Below are 18,291 nucleotides of genomic sequence, written 5' to 3' on the forward strand. Positions count from 1 at the left end.
AAAAAAAGCAATTAAAGTGAGTACGAGAGATGGGAGGGCGGAAACAAACCTGAGAGGACGCCTCGCCCGGCAGAATCTACCTTCACCTTACAAGAGAGACTGAGATTCAAAAGATGAAAAACAAGATAGACGAAGACTGAAGCAATGACCCTCCGGGAAGGAGAACAAGAATATTCAAGCCGCAAAGCCCACCTTGGAAAGAAACAGCGCTCAGCACGAACAGCCCAGACTTACATCAGCTCTTCTATCTTGCACATTGGATGTTTCAGCGTCTCACACAGGTGCCTGACGTCAGTATGGGAGAGGCTGGTGCCGTACAGGCTCAGAAGCTTCAGGTGAGGGTTGTGAAGAACTGCCTTAAACAATTCTGAATCATGTCCAAAGTTAAGCATAGAAGTAAATCTGCAAAAGAGTAAAACAAAAAATAGTGTCACGCAAGGAGATCCCAGCACAAAGCCAGACACCTGTAGTACAATTCTTCCTGCCCTGAACGCTGGGCCTCACCACGCAGTTTCTGGAATTCTGGTTACTCCTGCCCATAAATTATTTCTCGATGGGGTCTTCAGACACCAGACAGCAGAGGCTCAAGCTGCTTAGAACTTTCCTGTTTCTCCCTTGCCCCTCCACTTCTACATAACAGCAAACATATAAGGAAAATGAGTCAGACTCCCCCCATGTTAAACCGAGCCCCATGGGGACAGGAACAAACTATGCTTGTACCTCTTTGAATTCTGCGATTAATGCCTCACATAAAATAGACACACACATATCTGAATTAATGCTCCAAGCAAAACTGTGTTACCCAAGGAAATAACCCATTTCTGTTTTAAAACTAAGATTTTTTTTTTTTTTTTAATAAAAAAGACGGTGTTATGTAGTGTCAAAAAACTCAGGCTCCAGAGTTACAGGAAACTGGATTTGATGTTTTGCTTTTCTCCTTGTTGCTTTTGCAAGATTGGGGAAATGACCTAATGGCTGTGTGGCCCAGTCTCTTCACGAAATAAACAGATATGGTCATGGTGATTAAGAAATTAGCATTGCCGGGCGCGGTGGCTCACGCCTGTAATCCCAGCACTTTGGGAGGCCGAGGCGGGCGGATCACAAGGTCAGGAGATCGAGACCACGGTGAAACCCCGTCTCTACTAAAAATACAAAAAATTAGCCGGGCGCGGTTGTGGGCGCCTGTAGTCCCAGCTACTCGGGAGGCTGAGGCAGGAGAATGGCGTGAACCCGGGAGGCGGAGCTTGCAGTGAGCCGAGATCGCGCCACTGCACTCCAGCCGGGGCGACAAAGCGAGACTCCGTCTCAAAAAAAAAAAAAAAAAAAAAAAGAAATTAGCATTTAAGGACAGGTGTGGTGACTCACACCTGTAATCCCAACACTTTGGGAGGCCGAGGCAGGTAGGTCATGTGAGGTCAGGAGTTCGAGACCAGCCTGGCCAACTAGGCGAAACCCCATCCCTACTAAAAATACAAAAAATTAGCTGGGCATGGTGGTGCGTGCCTGTAATCCCAGCCACTCAGGAGGCTGAGGTAGGAAAATCACTTGAACCCAGGAGGCCGAGTTGCAGTGAGCTGAGATTGCGCCACTGCACTCCAGCCTGGGCAACAAGAGCAAAACTCTGTCACCAAAAAAAAGAAATTAGCATTTACTGTAATGCCTGGAACACGGCCAATTCATGTTGGCTTTTATTTTAATATCTACATGTATACGCCATATATGTGTATTTATAAACCAAATATGTAATTACAAACCAAATATGTATTTATAAACCAGCTTTATGTATTTACCAGATAAATACGAAACCAGAATATGTACTTATAATCCAGACAAAATTTATGCATAAACAGATATATGTATGTATTTATTAGCCTGATAAATGTGTATTTACAAACCAGACACACGTAAGAATAAATACATGACACATAAAACTTGCTCTATGTGACTCCTGGTATTAGAACAGATGAGAACACCTTGATTTCTCTCCTAGTCAACTTTAAGAAATGACGGAGAATTTTAAAAGTAAATATTTTACCATGTTCAAAAACTAGAATGGGAATTTTGAGTGGACCAGAATCAAAAGACAGATAAGGGCAGATAACAGAGGGAAACGGCAGGCTGGAGGAACTGTGGGGATTGTGGGCAGAGTGATCCCCTAAATATATCAGCAACACCCAGGTGCCACCTGCCCAGAGATAAAGGAAGCCAGGAGCTGGTGACAGGGAGGGGAGATGTACAGGGATCTGTGCAGCCAGTGAGCAGAGTTTGGTACAACTGACAGGTACAAGTGCTTCCACAGGAAAACAGGGAATCCAGGCCAGGCACGGTGGCTCACACCTGTAATCCCGGCACTTTGGGAGGCCAAGGTGGGTGGATTGCCTGAGTTCAGGAGTTCAAGACCACCCTGGTCAACATGATGAAACGTCATCTCTACTAAAACACAAAAAATTAGCCAGGCGTGGTGGTGTGCACCTGTAGTCCCAGCTACTGGGGAGGCCGAGGCAGAACTGCTTGAACCCAGGAGGTAGAGCTTGCAGTGAGCCCCGATCTCACCACTGCACTCCAGCCTGGGCAGACAGAGCAAGACTCTGTCTCAAAAAAGCATAAATAAAAATAAAAATAAACATAAATAAATAAATAAAAGAAAAAGAAAAACAAGGAAACCCCTTGATATCTGGAGACACCTGTGACAAAGGCAGGTGGCACAAAGGATGGGAAGATCCGGCCCTCAAGCCACCACATCCCATTAATGAAAGCACCGGGATTGGTTAGCCAGGCAGCTGCAGTGAATGTCAACCATCGGCCAGCAGCAAACAATCGAGTCAACAGACAATATGGTGAACAGTCACAAAGATGAACATGTAATCAGGAATCATCACCATTTCAGGATAATCAACCTCAAGGAAAAGGGGCAACCTAAAATAGAAGAGTTGATTATGATTTGATTACCATTTGTTGACTATTTGTCTTGTCGATTTTTTCCTTTTTCTGCACATAAATGATAAAAAAAAAAATTGCTGAGATGAATAAAGAATCAGAAGTCTGGGCTCATTCCTTCAACTTCAACTCCAGTGCCTCCCTAAGGTTAGGGATTAAGGAACGCTGGAGGTGTGTGTGTTTGGAACGTACTGATCCATCTGTGATCAGTCTGCCCTACATAACCCAAGGAATCAGTCTATTTCTCTCAGCCTTTACTGACGCCACTCTGCTTCCAGAAACTATTATCACTTTTTCTCAAGTATAACTTTTCCCTTAACTATAAGGGAAAAAAAAAAGTTGATAAAGCACATAGAACAGGATCTGAACTAACCATTCCTCATGTGAGTGAAGTTGGATGATACCTCCAACGTTCCCTAAACCCTAACCTTGGGGAGGCATTAAAATTGGTGTTGAAGGAATGAGCCCTGGCTTCTGATTCTTTATTCACCTCAGCAACTGCATTTATCATTTCACGTACAGAACCAAAATGAAGGAAAAACATTTTTCAATTTCTTTTTTCCTTTTTTTTTTGAGACGGAGTCTTGCTCTGTCGCCCAGGCTGGAGTGCAGTGGCGAGATCTCGGCTCACTGCAAGCTCTGCCTCCCGGGTTTACACCATTCTCCTGCCTCAGCCTCCCCAGCAGCTGGGACTACAGGTGTCCGCCACCACGCCCGGCTAATTTTTTGTATTTTTTAGTAGAGATGGGGTTTCACCGTGATAGCCAGGATGGTCTCAATCTCCTGACCTTGTGATTCGCCCGCCTCAGCCTCCCAAAGTGTTGGGATTACAGGCATGAGCCACTGCACCTGGCCCATTTTTCAGTTTCAAGACATGTGGCTAGATACTTTTGAAGAGAAATGACTAAACTGTCTCTATCATTCCTGGACAACTTAAAATGAATCTAATGATATTTACTAGACACTGAACTAAAGAACTTTGTGTAAAATATCAATGAATTGGGAGGCCAAGGCAGGTGGATCACATGAGGTCAGGAGTTTGAGACCAGCCTGGCCAACATGGTGAAACCCCGTCTCTACTAAAAATACAAAATTAGCCAGGTGTGGTGGTGGGCACCTGTAATCCCAGCTACTTGAGGCTGAGGCAGGAGAACTGCTTGAACCTGGGAGGTGGAGGTTGCAGTGAGTTGAGACTGCACCATTGCACTCCAGTCTGGGCAACAGAGTGAGACTGTCACAAAAAAGTTTTTAATTAAAAGTTTTTTTAAAAAAATAAAAGATCAGTGATTTATTCTCACTGTCATTAAGACCGTGAAGAAGTACTGATATCCTCATTTTGTAACCTAAGACTCCTAGGAAGGACATGTACATCTTAATTCATGCCTTCACCCAGGTTTATCCGGATTACTGTTCTTCTGCTTCACGTTGCCATTGATCTCATCTAAAAATCAATGACTTCTTGTGCTTTAAGCCTGAATTTATACAATAAAAATCAACGACAAATGTCTTAATTGCAAGACCACTAACCACCTCTTCCTTGCTACTATTCCTCACATCACACTGAAATTCTGATACTGCTCATGCCTTATAATCAAGCCAGTCCCCTACTTTAACATATTTTCCAGAAAAAAAAAAAAGTTCAGTGAGGTCCACTTTTTACTATCCATGTGGTATCTCTAGAAATTCTTTTATGAGTCAGTTCCTTCATTATTTTCAGCACGCATTCATTCAATGGATGTTTAGTGAGCCCGTACAAAGCTTTGTATTTTTCTAGATGCTGAGGACGTGAGGGTAAAGGTATCCCCATCCATCACGGAGGTTTAGTCAACAGAGAAACACTGCGCTCCCTAAGATCACTCCTGGCTTTGGTGACTTGCTAGGAGATCTCGTACGACTTGCAATACAGTCATACAATGGCTGTGATTTATTTCAGCAAAAGGATACAAAGGAGAAACCACCAAGGGGAAAAGGAACATAGGAAAAATCCAGAGAAAATGAGCCACAAGCTTGCAAGAGTCCTCTCCCCGTGGGATCACCGGGACACAATAAATTCCTCCAGCAACAAAATGTGAGAACACATGTGAAGCGTCATCTACCAGGGAGGCTCATGAAGGACTCAACGTCTGTGGTTTTTACTGGAGCTTGTCATACAGGCACCTTCTGCCTAGCATGAGCCAAAATTCAAAACTCACTGAAGGAAACCAGACATTCAGTATAAACCACAGGGTTGGTACAGTTTAGGAACAGTGAACCATTCCTATCAGTTAGGTTGATGGAAACTCTCCCAAAGTCCAAGTTTCAAGACATCAGCCAAGCCGCGTGCGGTGGCTCACACCTGTAATCCCAGCACTTTGGGAAGCCGAGGCGAGCGGATCATGAGGTCAGGAGTTCGAGACCAGCTTGGCCAACATGGTTAAACCTCATCTCTACTAATACAAAAAGTAGCCGGGTGTGGTGGTGCACGCCTATAATCCCAGTTGCTCGGGAGGCTGAGGCAGGAGAATCGTTTGAACCTGGGAGGCAGAGGTTGCGGTGAGCTGAGATCACGCCACTGCACTCCAGCCTGGGCAACAAGAGCGAAACTCTGTCTCAAAACAACAACAATAACAACAACACAACAAAACAGAACAAAAAACCAAACAAACAAGACATCAGCCAAGGACCGACCTAGCGAACAGGCCTTTCTAGAGACAGCAGTCTAAAGACTGCTATGTTAACTTTTTTCTGCACAAATATGTGGGCTAATAATTCAATGCACTAACTCTTACCAAAAAGACGTATAAGGTGCTTTGGGAGCACAGACAGTCTTCCGTGATGACATGACCTTTCAAGCTGAAGGAAGACTTAAATTTAACCTGGAAGCAATGTTTGCTTACAGGGGTAAAGAGAACAGCATGGCCCAGGCAAATCAAGATAAGTAAAATATCAGGGAACAACTGTGTTTCTATCCTCTCATATATTATTTGTATAAAAGTAATAACAAAAACTTTATTAGGATTAAAAGCCAAGAAAATATTGCACATCAGCACTCTGTTTTATAAATGCTACCTATTATGCTTATCTTTATTATTTTTCTTTTTTTTTTTTTTTTTACAAATTTAAGGCTATTTTTCTGTCTGTCCTCAGCACCCTTCCTTTCTCACCTGACAAACATCTATTCTTCATCCATCCACAACCAAGCAAAGGTCCCCCTTAACCAGGACTGCTCACTCTCTGGCCCTCCAACTAGATTTCATTTTACACGTCACTACCTTTTTTTTTTTATTATTATTATACTTTAAGTTCTAGGGCACATGTGCACAATGTGCAGGTCTGTTACATATGTATACATGTGCCATGTTGCTGTGCTGCACCCATTAACTCGTCATTTACATTAGGTATATCTCCTAATGCTATCCCTCCTCCCTCTCCCCACCCCACGACAGGCCCCAGTGTGTGATGTTCCCCACCCTGTGTCCAAGTATTCTCGTTGTTCAATTCCCACCTATGAGTGAGAACATGCAGTGTTTGGTTTTCTGTCCTTGCAATGGTTTGCTCAGAATGATGGCTTCCAGCTTCACCCGTATCCCCACAAAGGACATGAACTCATCCTTTTTTATGGCTGCATAGTATTCCATGGTGTGTATGTGCCACATTTTCTTAATCCAGTCTGTCACTGATGGACATTTGGGTTGGTTCCAAGTCTTTGCTATTGTGAATAGTGCCGGAGTAAACATACGTGTACACGTCACTGCATTTAACACACTGGATTGCAGCTCTGCATTTATGTACTGGTCTTCTTCCAAAAAGGCCACAGTAGAGAGAAGGAAACTCTGCCACTTGCTTAAAGGACAGGTTAACATCAAACTTACATGAGTTTTCGGAGTTTACAAGCAGGCTGAGTCAGCGCTTTGCAAAGAATTGCCAGGGAGGCGTTGTCGAGGCTGCTGTTTTCCATGTCTAATATCTGGAAGTCCTTGTTGGTAATGAACACTGAGCAAAGCTCCCGCCAGTAGACGAGCTTCTCATTGTAACTACGAAAGAACAAAGATCGTGATTCTCCAGTGACTAAATGCAATTCAAGACATTCTCAAAACAGGCCAAACACCATTTCCAAAGTCCCTCAAAGCTGACAGACACCCAGGCCTGAACAGGGAGAAGGTCAGCCCGGTAAACTGAGCCAACATGACAAAATAGTTAGGAAGTAGGCCCTGGCCAGGCAGAGTGGCTCAAGCCTGTAATCCCAGCACTTTGGGAGGCCAAGGCAAGAGAATCGCTTGAGCTTAGGAGTTTGAGAATGGCCTGGGCAACATAGCAAGACTCCTTATCGATTAAAAATTTAAAAAATCAGCCAGATGTGGTGGCATACACCTGTAGTCCCAGCTATTTGAGGGCTGAGGTGGGAGGATCACTTGAACCCAGGAGTACAAGACTAAAGTGAGCTATGATCATGCCACTGCACTAAGCTAGGGAAACAGAGCAAGACCCTGTCTCGGAAAAAAAAAAAAAAAAAAGAAAGTGAGCACTATTTACAATAGCAAAGACATGGAATCAACTTAAATGCCCATCAATGATAGACTGGATAAAGAAAACGTGGTACATATACACCATGGAATATTACGCAGTCATGAAAAGGAACAAGATCATGTCTTTTGCGAGGACATGGATGGAGTGGAGGCCATTATCCTTAGCAAACTGCTTCAGGGACAGAAAACCAAATACCACATGTTCTCATTTATAAGTAGGAGCTAAATGATGAGAACACATGGACACAGGGAAGGGAACAACACACACTGGGGCCTGTTGGGGTGTGGGGCTTGGGAGGAGAGAGAGCATCAGGAAGAATAGCTAGTAGATGTCGGGCTTAATACCTGGGTGATGGGATGATCTGTGCAGCAAATCACCATGACGTATGTTCACCTATGTCACAAACCTGCACATCCTGCACATGTAACCCCTGAACTTAAAAGTTGGAAATAAAAAAAAAAAAAAAGAAAGTGGATCCTGAGACAAGAGTAATTGATTGGAATGAAACTCTGGTGTAAACATTTAGTAACTATGTGACCCTGGCCAAGCTATTCAACCTTGTTCTTGTTTCCATTTCCTCTTCTTTTAGATGAGAATACTTGATTGTTCTACGGACAAGGGTTATTTGGTGACCCCTCAGTGAACAGGGAACTGTATCCAAAAACGTTATCACGAACAGCAGCGTGTGTCTGAGAGCTAACGTATGAGCTGGTAACCTGAACCCGATGTAAGAATATAAGGCAAAATCAGCGGAGGGAAAAGGCAAATGGAAAAAATGCAGAGGAAATGAGGCAGGAACTTCCAGGAGTCCCCTCCCAGTGGGGTCACCAGGGGACACTGCACAAAATATGAAGGGAGGGGGAAGAAGCACAGTCTGAAAACAATAAAAATGGTGAAAAAAAAATAAAAAAGAAAAGGAAAGAAAGAGAGAAAAAGGAAGAGAAAGAAAGAGGAAGGAAAGGAGGGAAGGAGGGAGGGAGGGAGGAAGCAAGCAAGGCCAGGCGTGATGGCTCATGCTTGTAATCCTAGCACTTTGGGAGGCTGAGATGGGTGGATCACCTGAGTTCAGTAGTTCAGGAGTTCAAGACCAGCCTGGCTAACATGGTGAAACCCTGTCTCTACCAAAAACACAAAAATTAGCCAGGCGTGGTGGCGTGCACCTGCAATCCCAGCTACTTGGGAAGCTGAGGCAGGAGAGTTGCTTGAACCCAGGAGGCGGAGGTTGCAGTGAGCTGAGATCGCACCCCTGCACTCCAGCCTTGGTGATAGAGCAAGACTCCATCTCAAAAACAAAACAAAACAAAACAAAAACAAAAAAAAAAAACCTCCTGCTAGCCTCTTAACCTCACATTGCTCCTATGAAGTCGATAAAATTTTATTCTTCTTTATACAAATGGAAAAAGTTCAAGAAGTTGCAGCTCATGATCCCACAGCTGACAAATGGTAGTGCCACAGCTCGAAAGGAAGCCTTTCTGACTGCAACCTCCATGCTCTTAAGCACAGCAGCAAAAGGCCCACGAAACACCCACCGGCCACTAGAGCAAACTCCAAGCGCAGTGCAGTGGGGCAGGGGATTAACATTGGACTCACCCTGAGGCGCATCCTGAGTCATCCGGAAAGATATTCTCCATACACATGCGAAGTGTCGTTAAACCTCGACAATGCTTCAGGCAGAATGAAGCTATTACCAAATGTTCTATGTTACCAATATAAATGAACACTTCTTCAAAGAAATTCATCACTTGTGTTACAAATTCTTTTTCCTGAGTTTCAAATAAACTAACGAATAATTCCTGGAAGCCTATGGCTTCCCTATCAGCTTCACATTGACTTAAACTTTTAAGGGATTGGGTTATTTCCTGCTGTAGGTCTTTTGACAGTGGAAAACCAAAGGATGTCTCCAGCATGCTGACAATTTCTTCTGCTGAAATTCCAAACATGAATATCCCCACCTGGGTCAAGTGGGTTTGAGGCTGAATCACAGTTGCTTTTACAAGCTGAGTTATGCTTCCAATGGCCGAGTTAGGATTGTCTTTGGGTCGTTTGAGCAAATAAAACATGGCGGCACAAAACTCTTGGATACTCAGATGGATGAAGGTAAAACAGTCCCCTCTCCGTTGGAGAAGTCTCATATCCACCCACATCAAGCCCTCAGACTCAGATAACCCATTCCTCCGGAGATCCTCATGGCAAAATACGAATGTGTATGTCCATACTCCCTCTGCAGCCAAAGCACACAGGTTTTTTAGTCGGGCTCTGTTCACCTTAGGCACAAAACTCTGACTTCCTGCTTTGAATACATTTGTTAAGAAGGATGCATATAAAGAGGTGGTGTTTTGGGAGTTTATTTCAAGGTCTTCTCCCCTCTCTAGCCTCTGTTTCACGCAAGTACAGACCAACCAGCATATAAAGGGATTATGGCACAAGATAAACAGCGGTCCGCTATCTCTCACAAAATTGAAGACTTTCAAGGCTTTGTTCTTCTCACCAAAGTAGTAGGAGAAATACGACTTCTTTTCAGATTCAGTGAATCCTGAGAGCTTTATAAGTTTTGGATGCTGCAACATAAAATAGTGTTTCTGCATAGCCAGTTTTCCTAAGGCAATAAGCAGAGAGCATTCTGGAAGCATCTTTTTCTGCAACAAACTGCTCAGGATAATTGACGTTGGCTGCTGCCGCCTCCAGTCATCGCTCAAGTCAGCCTTAAATTTCAAGTTAAACTTCAGGTGCTCAAAGCCATCCATGATGAACAGAATTCCCTCCGGCTGGGAAAAAATGTCTTCGATCGTCTCTGAAGACTCAGGCCAGTCCCTGGAGAGGAGCTCCAGTAAGCTGGTCTCTGTGACCCCGTTCATTTCATAGACATTGAGGAAAAACACAAATGTGAACCTATCCTTCCATAAGTTTCCCTCTGCCCAGTCCAACATCACTTTTCTTAGAAGGGTTGTTTTTCCAATTCCGTCGGAACCTTCCAGGACCACAGTGTGGAGTCTAGCCGCAGCAGTATATGCGCCATTCAATTCTTTATACTTATTTTTCATGGTTTCTTTGTAGAAATGCTCAGGGACGGGAAGACAGGTTTCCTTCTCCCATATGAGTTGAAATTTTTCCTTCATATGCTTTCTATATGGGTTTAGCTTATCTGTGAGAACAGGATATAAGATAGTTAAAAACGCACTCATTCTTTTATACTCCTCAGAACTGTAAACCAAAAATAAAATTCTAATACTCGTCAGCCATCTGAAGCCAGGGTGCTTTTAACATTTAACCTGAGAGACTGGTTCATGCCATGATGGGAAGCGGGGGTCAGACATACTTCATTGTACCTCTCCATTAACACAAACACAGGCTTTGAGTCTGATAAGAAACATTTTACAACCTATTCTCTCTGAAGGCTTCCTCTGCAAGTAAGGAAGTGGCTCTCCATAATCCTTTATCTTAACCCAGACATTTCCTTTTCTTTGATCCCAGGTCTTTAGATAAACTCAACCAGTTGTCAACCAGAGAATTTTTTCTTTTTATTTTTTGAGACGGAGTCTTGCTCTGTCGCCCAGGCTGGAGCGCAGTGGTGTGATCTCAGCTCACTGCAAGCTCCGCCTCCGGCCGTCAACCAGAGAATTTTTAAACCCATCTAGAACCTGGAAGCGTCCCCCTCACCCTGCTACCGGCTTCCAGTTGTCCCACCTTTCTGAACCAAACCAATGTATTTCTTATTGAAGTCTCACGTCTCCCTAAAATGTATAAAACCAGGGCCGGGCGCAGTGGCTCATGCCTGTAATCCCAGCACTTTGGGAGGCCAAGCCAGATGGATCACCTGAGGTCAGGAGTTCAAGACCAGCCTGGCCAACATGGTGAAACCCCATCTCTACCAAAAATACAAAAGTTAGCCAGGCGTGGTGGCAGGCGCCTGTAATCCCAGCTACTCGGGAGGCTGAGGCACAAGCATCACTTGAACCTGGGAGGCGGAGGTTGCAGTGAGCAGAGATCGTGCCATTGAACTCCAGCCTGGGTGACAGAGCGAGACTCTGTCTCAAAAAAAAAAAAAAAAAAAAGTGTAAAACCAAGCTGCACCCCAACTACCTTGGGTACATGTTCTCAGGACCTCCTGAGGGCTGTGTCACAGGCCATGGTCACTCATATTTGGCTCAGAATAAATCTTTTAAAATATATTACAGAATTTGACTCTTTTCATTGGCAGAATGACGCCTAAAGATTCACTTGGAACACACGCAGACTGGCGTGCATATCGAGATAACCAGGCTGGCTAACTTAGTTTTGTTAGGACCATAATCTGTCTGAAATCATGTTCACGGAAACACATGACCAAATTGGAAACCTAGACAGAGTGATGGCCACCATGAGGTGTGAACGCTGGAGAATTATATTCCAAGCTGGAAGAGGGGGTGGCATCTCCCCATCCAAAAGCACCACCATTTGCTGAAGCTCTACAGGGAATCAGGGCTGAGGTTATGACTACCGATCCCGCACATTTCATCTCAACCACTCATTCAAATTCATCCGCTTTCTGCTTTCCAAAAAGGTTTGAGTGTATGTGTCTGGACTAATTTAGACTGATGAATAGATAGCAGGGGTCAGGTTCATGTCCCATGTCTGCTGGACTGGAAGCCATGGGGTCTAGGTTATTTCTCTTGCCCCACACTGGCTGTACTCAATTTCGGAAATCCACCCCTGAACCATCAATTTCTTTTTTTCTTTTGAGACGGGATCTCACTCTGTCACCCAGGCTGGAGTGCAGTGGCGCAATGTCAGCTCACTGCAACCTCCCCCTCCCAGGCTCAAGTGATCCTCCTGCCTCAGCCTCCCAAGTAGCTGGAACTATAGGCGTGTGCCACCACGCTTGGCTAATTTTTGTTTTTTGGTGTAGGGTTTTTTTTTCTTTTTGTGGACATGGAATTTCACTATGTTGTCCAGGCTGGTTTCGAACTCCTGGGCTCAAGTGATCCACCCACTTTGGCCTCCCAAAGTGCTGGAATTACAGGCGTGAGACACCGTGCCCCATCATTCTTTCAACCTGCCTTTACGGTCTTTACCTTTCTGTCACTTTATTTTGGTCAACAGTTATAGTAACTGAGATTTGAGCGTTTCCATTCAAGCACCCAGTGTTACTCCAACTATTAGAAACAAAATCCTACTCCACCTTCTATTCTCAGCCAGCTTTGTCTTCTCTATACAGCAGGACAGACACGAAGAGCTTATTCCTTTCACCCTTCAGAGGCAGCTCATGTATGCTCCTAAAATGACAATGGCGGCCGGGTGCGGTGGCTCAAGCCTGTAATCCCAGCACTTTGGGAGGCCGAGACGGGCGGATCACGAGGTCAGGAGATCGAGACCATCCTGGCTAACACGGTGAAACCCCGTCTGTACTAAAAAAAAAAAAAAAAAAAAAAAAAAATACAAAAAACTAGCCGGGCAAGGTGGCCGGCGCCTGTAGTCCCAGCTACTCGGGAGGCTGAGGCAGGAGAATGGCATAAACCCGGGAGGCGGAGCTTACAGTGAGCTGAGATCACACCATTGCACTCCAGCCTGGGCGACAGAGCGAGACTCCGTCTCCAAAAAAAAAAAAAAAAAAAAAAAATGACAATAGTTTCGGCGTCTCTTGATGGCAGTCTCTCTTAATCCTGATGATTAAGAACCAGGATTGCCTCTGGTATTTGCAGTGACAGCTGTTAGCAAGCCAAAATTTAGAAACATAAGAATTTTGGCCGGGTGTGGTGGTTCACACCTGTAATCCCAGCATTTTGGGAGGCTGAGGTAGATGGATCACTTGAGGCCAGGAGCTCAAGACCAGGCTGGCCCACATGGTGAAACCCTGTCTCTACTAAAAATAAAAAAATTAGGCTGGGTGTGGTGGTACGTGCCTGTGGTGCCACCTACTCAGGAAGATGAGGCACAAGAATTGCTTGAACCTTTGAGGTGGAGATTGCAATAAGCTAGCATTACACCACTGCACTCAAGCCTGGGCAACAGCCTGAGACTCTGTCTCAAAAAAATTTTTACTGTATCAATTGTTGCTAAAATTGATCTTGTCTATATAACCTTTCCTAATTTCTGCATTATCTTTAATTAAACTGATGATAGCAGGTCACCTATCAGCAAAGTATATACATATATATAAATATACAAATTATATATATGTAAATATACAAATTATATATATATATATATATATTTTTTTTTTGAGATGAACTCTCGCTCTTGTCCCCCAGGCTGGAGTGCGATGGCGCCATCTCGGCTCACTGCAACCTCTGCCTCCTGAGTTCACATGATTCTCCTGCCTCAGCCTCCCGAGTAGCTGGGATTACAGGCGCGTGCCACCAAGCCCGGCTAATTCTTGTATTTTTAGTAGGGTTGGGGTTTCACCATGTAGGCCAGGCTGGTCTCAAACTCCTGACCTCAGGTGATCTGCCCGCCTCGGCCTCCCAAAGTGCTGGGATTACAGGCGTGAGCCACCACGCCCAGACACAAAATACGTCATTTTATGCAAAGTTTATCTGATGAGTGATGAGAAATGGGGAAGGGAGAAGAATTAAAATCCTGTTTAGAATCTGAGTTTTCAAATTTCAGAAAAATCTTGAGTCTGGGGAAGGGACTGAAAGGAAGTAGACTGCAAAGGGGCCCTGTGGTTGCTCACAAAGGCAAGGACGGTTCCACCGATGGTCTTTGTTCTCCTTGCACGCTGACTGTGGACACCACAGGAGGGAACAGCATCCACTTTATTCTCCACTATATCCCTTTAACATCACCGCACAGGAGTTATTTAAGTCTCTGGGCAGTGACTGTCTTCATACAAAGTTAATATTGTAAAACTGTCTCGAATTTAAAACATACATGCTAGGCACGGTGGCTCACGCCTGTAATTCCAGCGTTTTGGGAGTGCTGAGGCAGGAGGGGCACTTGAGGCCAGGAGTCCAAGACCAGCTTGGCCAACATAGTGAGACTCCATCTCTATTAAAAAATTAAATTAAAAAAAAATGCAGATAAAGAGAAAGGAAATAAAGTCATTCCAAAAATTTCATCAATGTATATAGTCATGGCTCATAGCTTAATCTGTGTCTGTATTACTCTGTATTTTTCTTCTGCCCGATTTTTCTCTCTATAGTAGAATTATACTGCATACACTATTCTCAAACATGGTTTTTGACTGAATAATGTATTATGGACATCTTTCTAAATTCATGCACTTTTTCATCACAAAACCCTATGCTATTTATTTAAAAAATATATATATAATTTTTGAGACAGAGTCTTACTGTGTGGCCCAGGCTAGAGTGCAGTGGTGTGATCTTGGCTCACTGCAACTTCTGCCTCCCAGGTTCTAGTGATTCTCATGCCTCAGCCTCCCGAGCAGCTGGGATTACAGGCATGTGTCGCTACGCGTGGGTAATTTTTGTATTTTTAGTAGACACAGGGTCTCACCATGTTGGCCAGGCTGGTCTCAAACTCCTTACCTCAGATGATCAGCCCACCTCAGCCTCCCAAAGTGTTGGGATTACAGGCGTGAGCCACCGCGCCTGGCAAAACCCTATGCTATTTAATTGAATGTATTTATCATTATATTATTCACTTTCTATATTTGCCCATAATAAACATTTGCTGACATCCAAGGTTTTTTGAGACAAAATTCATAAGCAAGGTTATTTAAAACTGATGATTCGCACCTGTAATCCCAGCACTTTGGGGGGCCGAGGCGGGTGGATCGCGAGGTCGAGAGATCGATACCATCCTGGCCAAAGTGGTGAAACCCCGTCTCCACTAGAAATAGAAAAATTAGCCGGGCATGGTGGTGAGTGCCTGTAGTCTCAGTTACTCGGGAGACTGAGGCAGGAGAATCGCTCGAACCCAGGAGGCAGAGGTTGCAGTGAGCCAAGATCGCGCCACTGCACTCCAGCTTGGGTGACAGAGTGAGACTCCGTCTCAAAAAAATAGAAAAACAAAAAACAAAAAACAAAACCCAATGATTTATCATTATTTGTGGTATATCTATGATGTACCAGAAATATAGGCACCAAAGATATAATTAATAAAAGATAAAATCTATATGTTAAAGTTTTTTTTTTTATTAAAGGCAAGAAAAATGAAGCCTTTGACCCCTATTTCCAGCAACTCAGGTGACAGCACTTAGTGGCTTGCTCTCATTCTCTTACAATGAAAAGGTCACCTTAAAAATATTCATGTCGGCCGGGCGCGGTGGCTCATGCCTGTAATCCCAGCACTTTGGCAGGCCGAGGCGGACCGATCACGAGGTCAGGAGATTGAGACCATCCTGGCTAACCCGGTGAAACCCCTTCTCTACTAAAAACACAAAAAATTAGCGGGTGTGGTGGCGGCGCCTGTAGTCCCAGCTACTTGGGAGGCTGAGGCAGGAGAATGGTGTGAACCTGGGAGGTGGAGCTTGCAGTGAGCTGAGACCATGCGACTGCACTCCAGCCCGGGTGACAGGGTGAGACTCCATCTCAAAAAAAAAAAAAAAAAAGGTCATATCTTAGAGATGAAATATAACATTGACTCGGTCATTTTTTCATCCGCCAACATAGAACATTAATCAGCAGAAAAGTCAAAGACACGAACCACACAGATAAAGAAAACTGCCAGGTGCAGTGGCTCACACCTGTAATCCCAGCACTTGGGGAGGCCGGGGCAGGCGGATCACCTGAGGTCAGGAGTTCGAGACCAACCTGACCAACATGGTGACATCCCGTCTCTACTAAAAATACAAAAATTAGCTGGGTGTGGTGGCGCATGCCTGTAATCCCAACTGCTCAGGAGGCTGAGGCAGGAGAATCGTTTGAACCCGGGAGGCGGAGGTTGCAGCGAACCGAGATCACGCCACTGCACTCCAACCTGGGCAACAGAGCAAGACACCATCTGAAAAACAAACAAAAAACAAGAAACAAAAAACAAACAAAAAACACACAAAAAAACAAAAAACACAGCAAGCAATTCCAAACCAAATAAAATACCCTCAAGCATGCGGGGATATGAAATAAGGTCTCAAATTAGAATTACCAACACAAAGAACAAACGTGAACAAAACAGAAATCGCTGTAACAGAAGTTGATTCAACTCAAAAGTAAAGGGAGAAGATAACAATCATCAGAAACAAACACTAATTACTAGATACCTAATAGGGAATATATTTAGTTTTTCTTAAGTATCCCCCCAGAGGAGGGTGGAGACCCCATCAATGAGTCCAGTAGAACTGGGTTGGAGTCAGATCTGTCACGTTTGGAAAAGTCACGTAACACATGGGAACACCGTTTTGTCCGGTTTTCTCGATTGTAAACCTTTCCTGGGTTGTGATGAGAATGAAAAGACATTCTGCAGAAAGAGTGCTTCCAGGACGTGAGGGCAACCTGGCTGTGACGTGTCACCCCATTGATCGCCAGGGCTATTGGCTGATCTAGTCGGCTGGGCGGGTGTCCGCTTCCTCCCTCACTGCTCCATGTGCGTCCGTTCTGAAGCTCGGCCCTGGGTCAAAGGCAATGACAACCTTCCCCCATAGAAGACGACTGTTCTTCGGGCGCGGGCAGAAGAGAAGCTGTGCACCCCTACCAGAACCTCCAAACAAGCTCGCAAGAGTGCTTCCTGTAGTACCCGGGACATACGCTGTCTGTGACTGTCTTAAATATTAAGATTCTACCTACTCCTTGGTAGATGTCTGGTCAACAAAGACAGGCGGTTAGGCACGGTGGCTCACTCCTGTAATCCCAGCACTTTGGGAGGTCTAGGCAGGCGGATTGCTTGAGCCTGGGAGTTCAAGACCAGGCTCAAGCCTGAGCAACATGGCAAGACCCTGTCTCAAAAACAAAAATAAAAAATAGAAAAGAAGGCAACTACCATACTAGAATTCCATCTCAGTAGACCTGGCAATGCAGACACTAACTGGCCACTCATCTCCCATAACAACGACTCTACTTGGGGTGGGAAAATGGGAAGACACTCCTTAGGTGAATGGTTTGTATCAGGACGTCATCCGTCCCCAGTTCATCACTGGCCCACGTACGAATGGCCCTGGCCTACAACTCTTTTCCTGCCTTCAACTCTCACCTTGGCCCACACACATTCTCACCTGATGGAGGGGATGGCCACTCATTCAACAACGATATTGCCTTGTTCCCAGTACACCAGCCTTCCCCCGCCCGGGTCCTCGCCCCTTCATCCAGCACTTACTTCTCATCTCTTCCTGGGCCTTCGTCCAGAGATCTTTCCTATCGATCTGTAGAAACAGGTGCAGTGTCACCTCCCATGCCTGCTTTCCCGGGTAATGTTTGTCCAACAGCTTTGCTACGTCTTCTTTGGAAGCCTTCTTCAGCTCAGCCCAGGGGATTGGCTTGAGTTCAAATTTCTCCAAAGGTTGTTTGAGGAGCTCCTTAAATTTCCAAAACTCTTCCTTTCTGAGCTCCTTCAGATACCACAACAAGCCAAAATCCGAAAAAAAAGATTCTGCCATATCTCCCCAGGACTGTGAGCTCAGGTGTCTCCAGAGGGAAAAGAAAGATCCTTAAAAATAAAGAATAAATGATACCTGGAGAAGAATGATATGATTACAGAGTTAAGTTCCAGCAGCCGAAAGCAGCTCAAAATTATTGATATCATCACACACATCTGGATCAAACATTATCTAGGGGAGAAGCTTTATCTTTTTCCAAACAAATTCATGTGAATGGAAGCGCTGACTGCCATTTAAGTGTCTTGTTTTTGTCTGACATAAATGATGCTTTCATGAACAAGCGTTTCTGTGTAGCTTGGTACATATAAGCACACATTTCTCTAGATTTATAAATTATAGGTCAAACAGCACACACAGGTCACCACGTTTGCTACATA

General features: G+C 44.6%; 1 protein-coding gene across 1 annotated transcript in view; it reads right to left on the reverse strand.

Moving 5' to 3' along the window:
- Positions 1-17,984, reverse strand: part of LOC105488200 (NLR family pyrin domain containing 9) — a 34,419-nt gene extending 16,435 nt beyond the window's left edge. The window contains exons 1-4 of the mRNA XM_071087939.1: positions 17,635-17,984; positions 9,034-10,585; positions 6,789-6,950; positions 235-402 (exon numbers count right to left, since the gene is read on the reverse strand). Coding sequence (XP_070944040.1) covers positions 235-402; positions 6,789-6,950; positions 9,034-10,585; positions 17,635-17,914 — 2,162 coding nt within the window. The 5' untranslated portion in view covers positions 17,915-17,984. The remainder of the gene's footprint in view (positions 1-234; positions 403-6,788; positions 6,951-9,033; positions 10,586-17,634) is intronic.
- Positions 17,985-18,291: the final 307 nt, after the last annotated feature.

The sequence above is a fragment of the Macaca nemestrina genome, chromosome 20 (assembly GCF_043159975.1).
Source record: "Macaca nemestrina isolate mMacNem1 chromosome 20, mMacNem.hap1, whole genome shotgun sequence".
Classification (NCBI taxonomy): Eukaryota; Metazoa; Chordata; class Mammalia; order Primates; family Cercopithecidae; genus Macaca; species Macaca nemestrina.